At 51.9% G+C, this 12,052-nt stretch overlaps 1 protein-coding gene across 2 annotated transcripts; it reads right to left on the minus strand.

The window, feature by feature from the left end:
• Positions 1 to 4,020: 4,020 nt before the first annotated feature.
• Positions 4,021 to 8,484, minus strand: LOC120668769 (polyadenylate-binding protein-interacting protein 7-like). Of its 2 annotated transcripts, none has more exons than XM_039948565.1 (6): positions 8,137 to 8,484; positions 6,122 to 6,922; positions 5,657 to 6,050; positions 5,123 to 5,193; positions 4,770 to 4,894; positions 4,021 to 4,516 (listed from the first exon to the last, which is right to left on the minus strand). In XM_039948565.1, exons 2-6 carry the CDS (start codon positions 6,869 to 6,871, stop codon positions 4,237 to 4,239), a joined length of 1,620 nt encoding a protein of 539 aa, XP_039804499.1. In that variant the 5' UTR covers positions 6,872 to 6,922; positions 8,137 to 8,484; the 3' UTR covers positions 4,021 to 4,236. The 2 variants fall into 2 exon arrangements, with proteins under 2 accessions (XP_039804499.1, XP_039804498.1); XM_039948564.1 differs by having other exon boundaries at positions 6,122 to 7,598; positions 8,137 to 8,372.
• Positions 8,485 to 12,052: the final 3,568 nt, after the last annotated feature.

Below are 12,052 nucleotides of genomic sequence, written 5' to 3' on the forward strand. Positions count from 1 at the left end.
CATAGGGGACATACTGAAAACCCTCCAGTCGGGCAAGATCAACTGCGCCGGCGCAAAGATGGTTTCCAACAAGCCCCTCGAAGGAAACAGAGGCCGCGTTGTCATTTGCAACGCTCATCACCTCACCGAGGCCCTCAAACTCAGACAACATCCAATCCAAGAGCTGAAAGATGACCTGAGAACCTTCGACCGGCTCAGGCAAGGGTAAAGGCTCCGCGCCAAGAGCGGCAAGAGCCTTCTTGTACTCTTGGTACACTCCATCGGCTCGTGAGGCGACCTCGGTGAAGACCTGCTCGAGTTCACCCATTTTAGCGTGAACCCTCTCCAGCTCGGTGATCCTCCCCTTGAGGGCAGCCTTCTCATTTGCGTCCCCCTCAACAGTCCTCCGAAGGCTCTCTAGAACCTTCTCATTATCCGAAGCAGTTGACTCCAGCTTCGAACACTTGATCTTCAGTTGCTGGTTCTCGTCCTTCAGAGCGAGAACCTCCGCCTCAGCCCGCCGTAGTTTGTCAGCTAGACCCAATCTCTCAGTGGCGCTCGTCACCCGAAGGTCCGCATCCGCCTTGGCCTTCTGCATCAAAATACGGCAGGCGTGGGCAAGCTTCTTGCTCAACTCAGCAACGATGAAGGCAGCGTCAGAGGTAGACGTCTCTGCCACGGCTGCATTAAACTCTGAATCAAACACAAAATCACCTTCGGGGACACCAAAAAGTGAAGAAAGGCTAAACGCAATCAGGCTCCGCCCTACCCCTTTCAGGAGGAAGAATCCCAGTCGTTCCAGGCCCATGCATCAGAGCCAAAAGTTGCTTCATCGACGCAGAGACAGCTGCGAAGGAAATAAAAAGAGGGATACTATAAGGTCACAAACAAAGGGTTCACAAAAACTGGAAAGCGAAGCTTACCGGCTTCGTCGAGATTCAATCCCTCCAACACCTCCACCTCCTTATTCGAAGGTAGAGCCGACGACCCACCGGGGAAATCCCCGCCCCTGAGAGAGAGCAGCGTCGCACCAACCACAATCTCCCCCTCCTCGACACCCGCCGCAAGGGTAGGCGTGGCGACCGCCGTCATCGGGGCCGGATCCTTCGGGGCACCGGCCACAGCCCTGGTGGGCTTAGCCTCTGGTGGCTTCGGAATGTCCGAAGGCTTGGAGCCAGTCTTAACGAGACTCTGAATCCTCCGGCGTTTTGTTATACTTTCGGGGGAACAATAAAGATTAATTAGCGCCCTCGCCACCTCAACCCGACGGCCGGAACCAAAAAGCATGGTCCCGTACTCATCGCTAAGATCATAACAGGATCTAAAAAGCCTCCCTTCGGGAACTACAATCTCCCCGCCCACCGTCCCCATGAGCTCTTCCATAAATGAGGGCGTACCGCTATCACCTGAAGAAACCTCCCCATCTTGTGCCTTCCTCTTGGCGCTCTCAGCCCTCGCAACAGAAACCTTCGTGCTCGAAGGTTTCCGGCCACGCCCGCGCCCCCGCGTGCCAACAGCCCCGGAACTCCCCACCTCCTCCACCTAAGCCTTAACTTTAGACTTCGACCCGGGAACCTCCGAACCAACGTTCCCGGGCGGCGTCATTCTCGGAATGGCGTTCGCCGGCACCGGCCGAGGCTCATAAGCCACGCCCATCTCAGCCAAACACCGGTTCAACCGAAGGTTCTCCCCACACACCTCCACCAAAGAACCATACTCCTTCCTGTTCCAGGGACCCAATATCTCCGCAGCCTGCCGCTCCAGCTCAGCCACTATAACTTCGTCGCTGCAACCTTCGGGTCTCCGAAGCCCAAAAACCGGAGACGTCACGTCATAATTCAAGCCAGCAAAACGCTTACGCTCGAACCTCAACGGAGACCAGCCAGCAGACAAAGGCCAAACCTTCGCAGCCAAAAACTCTTCCACCACATCCCTACCGCCACAAATTTGGCAAGCCGTCATGAAGACCTCCAAGCTTGATTTGAAACCCGGCCCACGCTTGCTGAAGGTAGGCTGGTAGACGTGTTCGAACATCTCGATGTCCGAAGCCAGCAGATACTTCTCCTCGTCAGAACCTTCGGAATCAGGAAAGTCAATCTTGGCGTAAAACCACTATCCCAACCAATTCCCCTCCCACTTGTTCTTATAAGCCGTCGAAAGCATAACCTTCTCTAGGCCAATCCTCTTGTTCGGCTTCCGATGAACGAAGGTGCAATAGCCATTCTAAACCTCGCTAAGCTCAGCGTCCTCATCCACATACACCTCCTCATCCACATACACCTTGCGAGGCTGGCAGTGCAGCTGAAAAAGCCTACAAAAGGCATCCACGGACACTTCTCCTCCGAAGGTCCGCACCACCCACAAAAACTTGGCCAAAGCAACAATCCCGTTCGGGGTGAAGTGGTGCAGCTTCACGTTGAATGGCTCCAAAAGCTTCGGCACAAGTGGATCCATCGGAAGTCTAAGCCCCGCAGTAAAAAAATCTTTAAAAACCACAACATCGCCGGTCTCCGGTACAGGAATCACTTCCGCCCCTGGAGGACGACAAACACCTTCGGCGAAATAGCCTTTCGAAACGTAGAAGTCTATCGTGCTCTTTGAAACGATAGATGGTTCGAAAAGCAGAGTCTTACGTTTCTCCGGAGCCATTAGTTCCGAAACGTCCGCGGACACCGCCGAAAGGCTCGCTGGACTGCTGCTGCTGAGGCGGCTGTGAAGCACCCGTCTCTCCTTCGGGAGCTGGACCAGAGTCTGCACGAAGAACCGCCCTCTTAATGAATGCCATATCTACACAAAAACAAAGAAAGGCAAATTAGGAAAAAGGGTTCAAACGAAACTTCGATCAACCTCGCTGTTTGCTTAGTGCGAGCCATGAACCACTAATCCACTTACACCGAGAAAAACGAGCAGCTTGATCACGCACAAAAGCGGAACCTTCGGAAGAAGCGCTTTATAGTGGAAAGCGTCGAAGGTAAGCAAAGCTCGAGAGGGCACAGGATTTACCCCCCCCCCCCCACTCCGCTTATATAGGCGAGGGAAAGCAACAGTACCAACGGTAAAATCGAGGAGTCGGCCACCCAAGCGGTGCAATCGGAACCTGACACGTACACCACCAAAACCGACCGTTGCAGCCGACGGTTCGGGAGACGTTTTTCATCGGGAGCTTCTCGAAAGTTACGCGCAATCTTCTTCATTAATGCGGGTTCGGACCGTCGGCTTCGGACCTCGCCCTCGAGGGGCTACTGTTGGGGATTGGACTGTCGGGAATGCGCCCGGAGGTTAATCCCAGCCTCGAAAACATCTCCTAACCTGTCTGCATGGCTCCGGTGTTGGGTAACAAGCTGCATGAAGGGTGCTCGGTGCCAATAAAGACACCGGGGACAGAGAAGCTCACCTTCGGGACCGAAGGTGAGGGCCGAACACTCAGGAGCACAAGCCTGAGGTCCGCAACCTGTGAAGCTTCGAAGGAGTCACCTTCGGGAGACCGAAGGAGACAGTCGATCGCACCGTCGACAGGCCGAAGGTGACAAGTGGCTACTCAGAAGCACAAACTTAAAGATCAAGACCTTCGCCGCCGACAAACGAAGGATCCCATCTTCGGGCGGCCGAAGGTGACGGCTGATCGCTTGAAGACGGAGCATTCAGGGGTGCGTCCTCCGAAGTACCCCGAAAGACTCGAAGCCCTTCAGCGTGTGTAGGCATGCGTGTAAAACGTGAATACGTGAGAAGATCGGATTTGTACACCTCTCACCTTGTAATTTTACCTCGGAACCGACTGTAAATGTGCTGGAAGGGGGCAATTTGGGAAAACCTGGCCGAAGGCTAAGAATATAAATAGCCCCTCTCCACAGTGTAAAGAATTAAATTTTCTGGTTATTACTGGAGAATTGCCTACCTCCATTGCCATTTTTGTATTGTTCATGCTCCCTGTTTGGACATCTAAAAAGCTGAGATCCCAACAACATGCATCACATTTTACAGGATTCAGCTTCAAGCCATCAGCTGGGTCTTTCAGGTGCTTACCTCGATCGCAAAGGTGCGGATGGGAATGGAATGTGAATTGAATGAAGCTATGTATAATTTTACACTGTATTCTGTTGTCAGGCTATTCTCCTGCTGCCTCTTTTAATATACAGCTACAAGGAAATTACAGCGCGTGTCCAACGACGCTTTTTTTGTGTTTTTCGTACATCTCTTTTCACGTTTTTTTGGGCTGTCCTTTTTTTTCCTCCGTGGTGTCTTACCTAATAAGAGATGTTAGTACACCATGACGCGGAGAAGACCCGGTTGAGGCTGCGTGTAGTGGAGGCCTTCGTCCAGGAGGAACTGTTCCACGGCGATGGGCAACCTTGCGGTGCGCGAGCCCTTGGTGTGGTGGCCTGTCCCGACACATACCATGACCTGCACCCTCTCCCCCGCAGCCCTTGCTGCGCTCTTCATGGCAGCAAGCTCAACCTTTAGGATGTGGATTGCTTCACTCACATGCAGTCCATGTAAATCAATCAGACCATCACCTCCCCGTTGCGAAACAGGATTCCTGCACAATTTAACGAGCTCAGGGACACAACTGAGTTAGGCTTTAATATGTCATGATTCCAAACACTATTTGGAAAACACAACCCAAAGAAAAAAGCTGTCATGATTTGGAACAATCAAACTTTGGAACTCAATCCTATCAAAAAAAACTTTGGAACTCAGAATAGAATGTGGTGAACAGCTATTATGTGTGATAACTAATAATCTGCACAAGGAATTCAACTAAATCTGGTGAAAGGCTAAGGGTAGGAGACCTTTGTCGATAAATAGCTTCTCTGGCTTTCTCATGAGCTGCTTTCATTTGTGCATTGTACGCTTGACCCTTCATGCTCAGTTCCTTGGCCAGAGCTTTGTTGCCAACCAAGTAAGCCTGTCTAGCCTGTCAGGTATAGCCTTTTGTGAATACTTTGACAAACTCATGAAACATCCATCCAACAACTAGGATGATATATTTTTATGCCAGCAAACTCTACTCACGCACAAGCAACATGTACTAACAGCACAAGCATAGGTAAATGTGAATGTAAAAACAGGTGTCATGTCACACTAGTATACTCTTCTCCAAATGCACGTGACCTGCATGTAAGGCAACAATTAAAAAAATTACCTGCTCAAAGCAAGCATTTCTGACCCGAGCAAAATCACAAGCTTCCCCCCTTGATTCAGAGTACATATTTGCTGGCAGATTGGATACAAAGATAATGGATCAGTTTGCAATTGGATCAGAGTCAAGATAAATGAACATCAAATGCTGAATAATTCAATCTATTCTTAATTCTTTTTCCCACTGCTCCCAGCCATACTGTCAAATGGGAAGTTTATAACAAACAAATCTATGCTTCCAAGCGTCCACACCAAGTTGTGATTTGCAAAGCATAACTAACTAGCCAGCTTACAGTCTATTTGGATAAGGGCATTTGAAAATGAAAATATATGATTCAGATCTAAATTTGTACTCATGATGTTCCAGGAGTGATCTCCCCACCCAAACACCCCATAGGATCGCTCTGTCCAGGTGATTTAAATTAATTCAGGTGCATAGAAGTGGAACTATGAAAAATCAATAACCACCAACATTATTAAACATGACATAAGTGTGCAATCTGCATTAGAAATAACTCAAATTTCAAAGAAGCATTACCCACTGCATCACCAGTCTCGAGCCATGGAGCAACTCTTGCACTGCTGACACTTTGAAATTTGTTCCCAGATGATTGTTTGGTGCTAGTACTGTACTGTTTTGGTACAGAATGAGACGAAACACCATTTCCATATTCAGGACCTTTCTTAAACTTCCAGTGGCCTGAATTTTGGGATGCAAGTTTGCGAACAGCTGAAACAAAATCACCAGCTCCACCTGATATGGTGGATGAACCACGCCCATTGAAGATGCCAAGGACATCCACATTCCCCTTACTGAAACCATTCTGGTCTTCAGCTGTTGGCAGAGCAGGAAAATCCCCCATGCTAAAGTTTGGTGCTCTGGGACTGGGGGTCAAATTCATTGCATGATTGGGTGTAGAATCAACTTGCATCTGAAAAATCAGGAGACTCACTTAAGGATACTAGCAAGTTATCTTACGTGTAAACCGAGACGGGAGGTTACCTCTAGCTGGGTGAGAATTTCAATGGTATGGTTGAAGTCACATCCATTTGCATAGTATAGCTCTGCAAGGCTCTCTGCTGAAAATCCAGGGAACTGAGATGATAAGTACTCAAGGGGGTCAACAACACCATCAGATGTGGCAGCATACTCGCTAGCAAAACTGTCAGAAAAGACTGCAGCGCTTTCAGACTCATAGCGAAGGTCTTGGTTCCCATTCGCAATATGAAGATCACAAATATAATTTTGTTCCCAGTTGCTTGAACCCAAATAGTTATCTTCGTACAGTAGATTAGTATGTTCCAGTTCCAGGCCCTTGGTAGCTGGAGAAGATAACTCTTGATGTTCTCTTGAGAAACGGCTGGAAGTTGTCCCATAAAAGGGCGGCGCATTCAAGGATAATCCAGCAAGGGACAATTCTTCAGGCCCTTGTTCAATTTTCTCAAACGAAGAGAAGTCTGGAATAATGTCATCTGGAAGCTGCTTGCGCCAAAACTGGTGCGCCTCATCATCCGAGTTATTAGACTTTGAAGACTCGGACCTATCTAGGATTGTTTTTCCAGAAGACACCCTAAAATCTGACTTAGCTACCTCTGGAACTGTGCTACTTCCAACAGATGGTTTAATAAACGAAGGTACGAATTCTGCGGCATTGGGATTTAATGATGTGGCTTTACTAGGTAACACTGAACATGTATCCCCACTATTTGAAACAACTTTATTCAGAGAACTCATCTTTAACAGAAATTGCATGCAATGTTACATGTACAAGAGAGGTTCTTTCAACAAAGAGTTACCCAAGCCCTGCAAAGACATGAAACAAAAGAGAGTTATGCAAAGGTATGGTTTGGCTGCCAATTCTTAAACAAAATACTAAAAACAACACTTTTATATGATTGTATATTGTAATGAAAATAGAAATTTCATCAGTAGGATCATTTTATGCTACTCCACAAAATTAAAATCCTATTTGTAGGCCCTTACTGCAGCCAGTTATTCAGGAGTACGGAGTAGTAATTGCAAAGCACCTCATAGCTCTTATTACTAGATTCTTTTGCGATCATATTTTACTAGCTATTTATATTAGGATAATATAAAGAGGTTATCAATTGACTTCCTGATTCCTTAAATGCAAAGCCCAATCAAATAAGGCCAGGCAAAGTGGTCAAGGTTTTGTTAGAATAGCAACGCCCCCACACTATTGCTTGAAAAGGAACTTTCCTTATTATCCCAGTCACAGTGCCTGGCAGTTATACCACCACCAGCAACAGCTTAGCTTATAATGGCAATAATTCTGACAATCCCAAAAGACCAAAAGAATTGTAGCTTTCTTTGCCGATGGCGTGTCCCCTGCTGCAACAAAAGCAGCTGTGCCCCGTCGCTCATATGCATGCCTCCTTTACCAGCACGGTACTACTTTCTTCATAAAAGAAGCTGCTTCCCATCATGGTGCAAGTTTGCACTCTCCAAATTCATCACTCTGCATTTTTTTCATCCACTCAAAGAAATACTCTTTCAAAGCTGAATCTACATAAACAGCAAGGGAAGCAGACAAGAGACAGAAAAAAAAAGATTTTTTTGCAGATACCAAACAGCAGGCAAGAAATAACATAAAAAACGGAAAAGCTTAGGAAGCTGCTCTGCTAGCCGTTCTCAAGGCAGCCGCCTTAACCCTTGAATTAATCGCAACTCCAGCTCTAATCACACTAACTATACTCGAGCGAAGCGAAAATAGCAAGCAAATATTAAAATAAAGTGAGCGAACAGTGCACCTTGCTTCGCTTAATCGCTCTCACGTGCAGCGTGCGCTCGCGACGTCCCGCCCACGCTAAAGCGGCGAGAAAAGAAGACGCCGGACCCTCTTTTGTTTTTTCGTTCACCGCACGCACGCGACAGGACACCGGCGAATTACCAACCAACCATCGGAGCTAGTGTACCCGACAGAGCAGGAGATCCGGACCAGATCTACGCGGAATTCCGCCAGATCTGGGGATGGCGGGCGAGGAAACCGGTGGTACCTTTCCGGCGGTCGATGAGCTGGTACGTAGCGCGCGCGGGCGACCGGCCCATGGGGCGGCTGGCCTCCGGCGGGTGGGAAGCTAAGAGGAGCCCACCCTCCCTCCCGCCGCGGCTCGGGCTCTCTCTACCGCCTGAGCAAGGCCGACTCGGCTCCGGATCGGGGGCGGTGGGGAGGGAGTCGGAGGCCGACGGACGGGCACGCCGCGTCCGGGGCGGAGACGGGGAGGGGGAAGGGGAGGAGGAGGAGGAGGAGGGAGAGGGGAGGGGAGCGGGCGTGGCCGCTGTGGATGGAGGCGGGGCGGGCGGGCTGGTGGGTGGGTGGGATGGATGGGTGAGGAGGCCGTGAGGTGAGGCGAAGGTGAGGGAGGGGGTGGTGGAGTTTGACCCGACGCGGCGGGGGTGGGACCCGCGCGGCCATTTGTGGGGGCGCGGTGGCGTGGAGGGGAAGGGCGGGCCGCGGCGCGGCGCGATGGTTGGGTGGCGCGGTGGCGGCCTCCGGATCCGCGGCTGGCACGGGCGCGGCCAAGCTGCTGGCAGGGCAGGCGCGCGCGATGCGAGGCCCTGTTTGGTTCCCTATCGTACCCATCGCACATGATTTTCGAGAAAAAAATCTCACGTGCATCGAGTACTAAATGAAATTTATTTGCAAAACTTTTTCACAGATGTGTGTAACTTTTCACGACGAATCTAATAATAGTAATTAATCGATGATTGACTACAGTGATGCTATAGTAACCATTCTCTAATCGTGCGGTTAAAGGCCTTATTAGATTCGTCTCGCGAAGTAGCGCAGGGTTATGGAGTTAGTTTTGTAAATTGACTTTATTTAGTACCCTAATTATTAGTCAAAATTTTTATGTTACTTGTGCTACTCCAAACCAAATAGGGCCCGAATATGCGCTTGCCTCGCCTTGCTGGGAAATCTTTGCAAGGCCTCGCCATCGGGTGGCGCCGTGCGCCCCGCCGGGTTGCCTGCCTTTCTAGGGTTGAAAACGGAAAGAAATATTTGATCGCGTTATTCTTTCCGGCTCAACGTCCGTATTGGTTCGTTTCCGTACTTCCGCGTAACCCGATCCCGTTTTTGTACCCGTATTTTCCGAACCCGATCCCGTTTCCGCCAAAAATATATAGAAACGGAAGTAGAAATGAGATTTTTCCGTCTGTTTTCATTGCTACTCTCTGGTGCCGTTGTGCGATCGCTCCCGCGCTGGCTGGCTGAGCCGAGGTGCGAGGTCATAGATAACAAAGCCGTGGTGAGGCTATCCGCACTCGTTGTCCTCTAAATCTATCCTCTAAAAGAAATATTTCTGTTTGGTCATCGAGATTATCTCCTCTACATCTAGTTCTCCCACACCCATACATACTCTACCTCTCTACTCTATGTTAACTACCAGCCGCGGGTCCCACACGTCAGATTTATTTTATCCCTTCTATCCTACCCCACCGTCTCCTTCCACCCTCCCCTGTGTCTCTCGCTCCTCCTACTCCCTCCTCTCCTCTGCTCCTCCGCCTCTCTCTCCTGCCACGCCGTCCTTCGCCTGCGCCGCTTCGGCAGCAGCGGCGGCTCCTCTGCGGCATAGTCGCGCCGCCACTTCGCACAGGGCGCGCAGCTCCTCACCCGCACGCGCGTGCCACGGCCCCCAAGACCCCCGGCCCGCTCGCCCGCGCAGGCCGGCGGTGGCGCGGCCAACCCGCTCGCCGCCTTCCTCCCCTCCCTCATCCCCTAGCGCGAGAAACGGCCGCCGAAGCAGCAGCCGGTCCACCCCGCTGCATCCGCCCCCCCCCCCCCATGTTCCACGCGGGCGGCGTCTGTGGGCGCACACGCCGGCAGTGCGCGGCCGCGGCGGGGCGGAGCGCTGGCGGCACAACTCGGCTCGGCTCCGGCGGCGGACTCGGACAGCTCCGCCACCTCCCTCTGCTCGCGCGCGCGCGGGGGCCACAGCTCCCTCCGCTTGGGACGGCGAGCGGCGTGCATCCGTAACAGCGTGCGCCCCCTCAAGCTCGGCGGCGCGCCGGAGCCCCGGCTCGAGCTCGTCCGCATCAAGCTCGGCGGCCTCCCTCCCTCCGATGGCGCTGGCCCCCCTCCCTCCGGCTCGGAGGCGCGGCCGCGGCGCGCGGCGGGCCTCAACGAGCTCGGCGCACGGCGGGCCTCGCGAGCGCGGTGGCCCGGCGACCTCGGCGCGCGGCCTGCGCGGCGGACGGGCATGGGCAGCCCTCGTCCTCCTCCCCCATCTCCCTCGTCCTCCTCTCCGGCGAGCTCGAGCTCGGCTTCTCCGGCGGGTCGAAGAGGAGACCCGCGCCACGGCTGCGTCTATGACCAGCGGGGCGCGGAGGCCACCGGCGCGGCGGGCCTCTCCCTTCCCTCTCCCGCTCCCCTCCCTCTCCGGCGCTTGGCAGGGAAGCGGCCGCGGCGCGGTGGCCGGGCTGCAGTGGCCTGGCCGCGAGAAGCAGGCGACGTCGTGGAGGGCGGAACGCGGCGGCGCACGCTGCGCTGCCGAGGCAGGCCCCGCGCCACGTCCGCGGTGTAGTGTGCTCCGCGGAGTCCGCTCGATTTGGCGAAAATGGTGGCTTCCGCTTGTTTACCGGAGCTCACCCAGTACGCCGCTGCAGAGGATTTTTACTCTATGGCGTACTTGAGGGAGCTATTCCGTTCGCCGCTGCAGATAGCCTGAGGCATTGGTGGCTGCAGAGCCTTGCAGCTAGCTAAGAGCATCACCAGCAGAACGTCAATTTCATCTTCAATATCAAAAAATTATCATTTTAGGAGATGCAAGTGCTCCAATAGACTACCAAACTCATCCCCAATACCTAAATATTTTTGGCAATTGCTGAAAACTTTTCCCCTCTACTCTACATGTAGGGGGAACAACCTCTCCCCTATCTTTGGCACGAAGTTTTCCCAGGCACCGTTCCGTCCCCGCGCCGCCAACCCGCCTCCCTTCAACTCGACGCCGCTGCCCGGCCTCGCTCCGCCCTGCCGCCACACCATGGAGCCATACGACCCATCCTACCTACCTTCGCTCCTTCCTAACCCTTCTCATTTGGCTCCTCTACGGTGCCGCCAAGAATAGCATTATGTCGCCGCCGCCGGAGCTGATGTTCCTCTAGTGCGTTGTGCTCATCGAGCGCCCTATCCTGCAGCTCGTGGAGGCACCACAGCTCCACCTGCGAGCAATGGAGCAGCCATCCCGAAACCCCGTTCTACCGTCCATGGAGGAGCCACGGGGTCCACATCGACGCTGCGCGGGGCATGCCTGAGCAAGAAAGCGAGTGGCCCTGGCGCTGCATAGTTCCCTCCCGTCCCTGTGCTAGTTCCCATGCAACAGAGTGCACCAGCTAGTGCCCCAACTGCAACTGGTGATGTTGACATGGATGACACTCAACACCTGCTCGACGAAATTCCTCCATGGTTCTTGACTTCTTTGCTGTCATTTCTATTGTCAAATCTTAAAGTAGTGTTGTTTTCTTGTTGGGACCCGGGGGTGGGGGGGTCTTGCATTGTATAGCTGCATCTGTCCAGTAGTTGCTAACTTAAATTGAACTAAGTCGCTAGTAGAAGTTGTAGATAAGATAATTAATCTAGTTGATAAATTGGGATTATGTGTATTTTAATATGATAGTTAAAATTCAGAGTCAGTTATATTGGAACCTCTCTCCACCACTATTTCAGTTAACCACACATTCTCAAATTGGCACCACATAATTCCATGTGTGCAGTGATCCAATGGCTAGTGGTGGTTCTTCTATGGATATGATGAGAGATGATGTTGGCACAGATGATATTTCCCTTTCAATGCCATATGAACAAGAGGGATACGCTGAACAAGATGGCTTAGATATTCCTACTCCAAATGCAAAAAAAAGCTCGCCATGCAAGGTCTTCCAACTACACAACACAAGAAGATGAGGCATTAA

The sequence above is a fragment of the Panicum virgatum genome, chromosome 4N (assembly GCF_016808335.1).
Source record: "Panicum virgatum strain AP13 chromosome 4N, P.virgatum_v5, whole genome shotgun sequence".
NCBI lineage: Eukaryota > Viridiplantae > Streptophyta > Magnoliopsida > Poales > Poaceae > Panicum > Panicum virgatum.